The sequence below is a fragment of the Sinocyclocheilus anshuiensis genome, unplaced genomic scaffold (assembly GCF_001515605.1).
Source record: "Sinocyclocheilus anshuiensis isolate Anshui unplaced genomic scaffold, SAMN03320099.WGS_v1.1 scaffold1312, whole genome shotgun sequence".
Taxonomy (NCBI): Eukaryota; Metazoa; Chordata; class Actinopteri; order Cypriniformes; family Cyprinidae; genus Sinocyclocheilus; species Sinocyclocheilus anshuiensis.
The window spans coordinates 170,067-173,363 of record NW_015544237.1 but is presented as its reverse complement, the minus strand read 5'-3'; the positions used below and the strand labels follow the sequence as shown (position 1 = coordinate 173,363).

Genomic DNA, 3,297 nt, shown 5'->3' with positions numbered 1-3,297 from the left:
GTGTGTGTGTGTGTGTGTGTGTGTGTGTGTGTGTGTGTGTGTGTGAGTGTGTGAGTGTGTGTGTTTTCTCTCAGTGACTGTGAGTGTTTCAGTGGAGTATTTCTCCTCATGTGTGCGCGTGGAAACCCCCTCCTGACGTTAGCTCATGGCTTTCACACCTCTGCGCCGCAGCGCTGCAGGGACGTGTGTTAGCGTGTTCTGCACACGCGTGACAGCCTGATGAAAGCTCTGGCTGTAGTCGTACCGAGACCACAGTGAGAACAAGCCGCTTCATTGTTCAGAGCTGCTTTACACTCTGCGTTTCAGACGTTCAACTGCCACAAGCGCTTGTGCCGTGTTTGATTATGATGTTTGATCATGCAAAGTCAACATGAGATCATGATTTGTTGTGTTTAATATGCTCATGGACTTATTGATAAAGTCATGGTGTTCCAAAGAAAATCACGTTTATAAAAATGCGATAGCTTGCACCGCCTCTGAATCCTTTTAGTGTCATTCTGTGTCGACCCAGCTAAAAAAAATTTTGATCATTTTTTTTCAGGTGAAAGAAATACATAAATGAAGACCAAAGCCAAAATATTAAATGCTATGGATTAATATTTGCTGAGTACTTTTCCATTTTTTAGAGGGGGGTCAAAATTTAAATTTTCATCTGAGATTCAGAGCCAAATTACAGGAGGATAAAAATGACTTTAGAAAGATGGCAGCATCATGATGTTATTTTTACACAGAGATTGGAAGCTTTATTAGTCAAATCTGTTGACTTTAGCAATATTTGTTGCATTATATGCTTATGGTGACCGTTCAAAAATGGGAAAAAGCACTTTTCGTGTTCCTGTAACTCAAGAAGCTGTAAAGATACCTTAATGCCCTTTTAGTTTTTGGTTGTTAACAAACTTTTCTGTTGGTATCTTCATTTTTAAGGCCCCATGGGAATCTCAATAAGGAAATTGTTAAATTGTACACATTTTCAGTGGTGGAAAACCAAATGCTTGTCACTTTGCATACAGATGATTCTTCTTGTATTTAAAGAACAATGTCTGAAGAAGAAATAATGTTAAAACTACAAATGTATCTCGTTTCCTTCCATCAAAACAATTGCATAGCTCATGCCTGTCCGAGTGCCAAAAATATTCTTTTTCCAAAGTTTGCGTGTCTGTAATTCTAAAAGTATTGAATATATCGTATTATCCTTTTAGATACTCATTTTTAACAAACTTTTCTTTTGGAATCTTCATTTTTAAGGCCCTGAATGGTTCAATCCCAGAGATACAGGGATCTCAACGCGGCTTCATGATGAATTTTTCCCATTTTCAGTGGTCAAAAACCAAATGTTGGTCACTTTGTATACAGCTGATACTTATTGTATTTAAAGAACATTGTATGAAGAACAAATAATATTGAAACTAGAAATGTTGCTTGTTTTTCTCTATCAAAACAATTGCATACAACATACCTCAGCGAGTGCCAAAAATGTTCTTTTTCCAAAGTTAGCGTGCCTGTAACTCAAGAATTATTAAAGATATCTTAATATCATTTTAGATTCTGGTTCTTAAGAAACTTTTCTGTTGGAATCTTCATTTTTAAGGCCCTGTATGGTTCAATTCCAGAGATCTCAGTGCGGTAACATGTAGTTACGATGCTTCAGAAGCTGATAAAATCAGCAAAATCCCTCCTTCCAAATATACCTTTATAGAATCTTATCTGAGAGCAGGTTAATGTGCCTCAACTTGACCGTTTCAGTGCATTTTTAACACTTAGACAGGTTTGTCCAATGCAATTGTTTTGATAGAGAGAAAACAAGATACATTTCTAGCTTCAACGTTATTTGTTCTTCAGACATTCCTCTCTAAAAGAAAAAGAGGATCAGCTGAATGCAAAGTGACCCACATTTGGTTTTTGGCCTCTGAAAATGTGTACAATTTAACAATTTAATTCTATAGCCACATTGAAATTCCTACATCTCTGGAGCTGAACATTATAGGAGCTTAAAAATAAGGATACCAAAAGAAAGGTTTATTAAGACCCAAAATCTAAAATGATATTAAGATATCTTTATAAGTTCTTGAGTTACAGGCATGTAAACTTTGGGCAAAAAAACTCAAAAAGTGCTTTTTCCCATTTTTGAACTGTCACCATTGGCATATAATGCAGCAAATATTGCTGAAGTCAACAGATTTTACTAATAGAGCTTCCACTCTCTGAGTAAAAGTAACATCATGATGCTGCCGTCTTTCTAAAGTCATTTTTATCCTCCTGTAATTTGGCTCTGAATCTCAGATGAAAATGGTCATTTTGACCCTCCTCTACAAGAGTGGATTACTCTGTAAATATACATCCATGACATTTAATAATTTGGCTTTCATCACTATTTATGTGTGTGTGTGTGTGTGTGTGTGCGCGCACGCGTGTGAGCGCGTGTGAGAGTGTGTGTACTGGTTTATATATCCTGGTGATGACTTAAACCTGACTACACACAGACTCATGGGGACTCGTGTCACGGTGGGGACCTAAATTGACTTTTCAGGACATTACCCCATGTCCCCACTTTTCAAAACGCTTATAAATCACACAGAATGGAGTGTATTGAAAATCTGAAATAGCACAAAGTTTCCTGTAAGGGGTAGTTTAGGGGTAGGGTTGGTGTAGGGCAATAGAATATACGGTCTGTACAGTATAAAAACCATTACGCCTATGGAGAGTCCCCACAAAGATAGCAAACCAGACATGTGTGTGTGCGTGTGCGTGTGCGTGTGTGTGCGTGTGCGTGTGTGTGCGTGTGTGTGAGAGGTGTGTGTGTGTGTGTGTGCATGTGTGTGTGCGTGTGTGTGTGTGTGTGTGTGCGTGTGCGTTCTCATTGATTGTCTCTGGAAGCGCTGGAGGAGTTGAGTGTTTATCTTCATGTTTATGCATCAGATGATCTTCATATGTATCAGATTAGTCTCACGCTTCTGCTTTCTGGAATTGGTTTTGCTCAATCTGCTCTGCATACAGATGAGAGCTCATCATCAGTCAGATATCAGTAATTACACTGATGTTTGGTGGAGCTTGGAGTCGCGGGACGAGAGCTAATTAATGTTGGACAGAAGCAGAGCCTGATAACAGAAACACAGACACACATTCATTCCGTCGGTTCTTCTCCTGGACACAGAACACACACTGATGTTCATGCGCTCGTATCGTACTGAGATGACGAGTCCTTCTCTTCTGTGTGTTCGTAGCGTTCAACAGCTGCTGTAAGGACGCCGGCTTCTTCATGGTGTTCAGGTGTCGAGAGGAGAACGCCGCTCTGAAAGA

At 39.2% G+C, this 3,297-nt stretch overlaps 1 protein-coding gene across 2 annotated transcripts in view; it reads left to right on the top strand.

The window, feature by feature from the left end:
* Positions 1-3,297, top strand: part of LOC107697583 (COX assembly mitochondrial protein homolog) — a 7,570-nt gene that overhangs the window by 1,243 nt on the left and 3,030 nt on the right. For both annotated transcript variants that reach the window (XM_016498384.1, XM_016498383.1), the window contains one exon: positions 3,222-3,294. In XM_016498384.1, the coding sequence (XP_016353870.1) occupies positions 3,222-3,294 (73 nt within the window). The remainder of the gene's footprint in view (positions 1-3,221; positions 3,295-3,297) is intronic.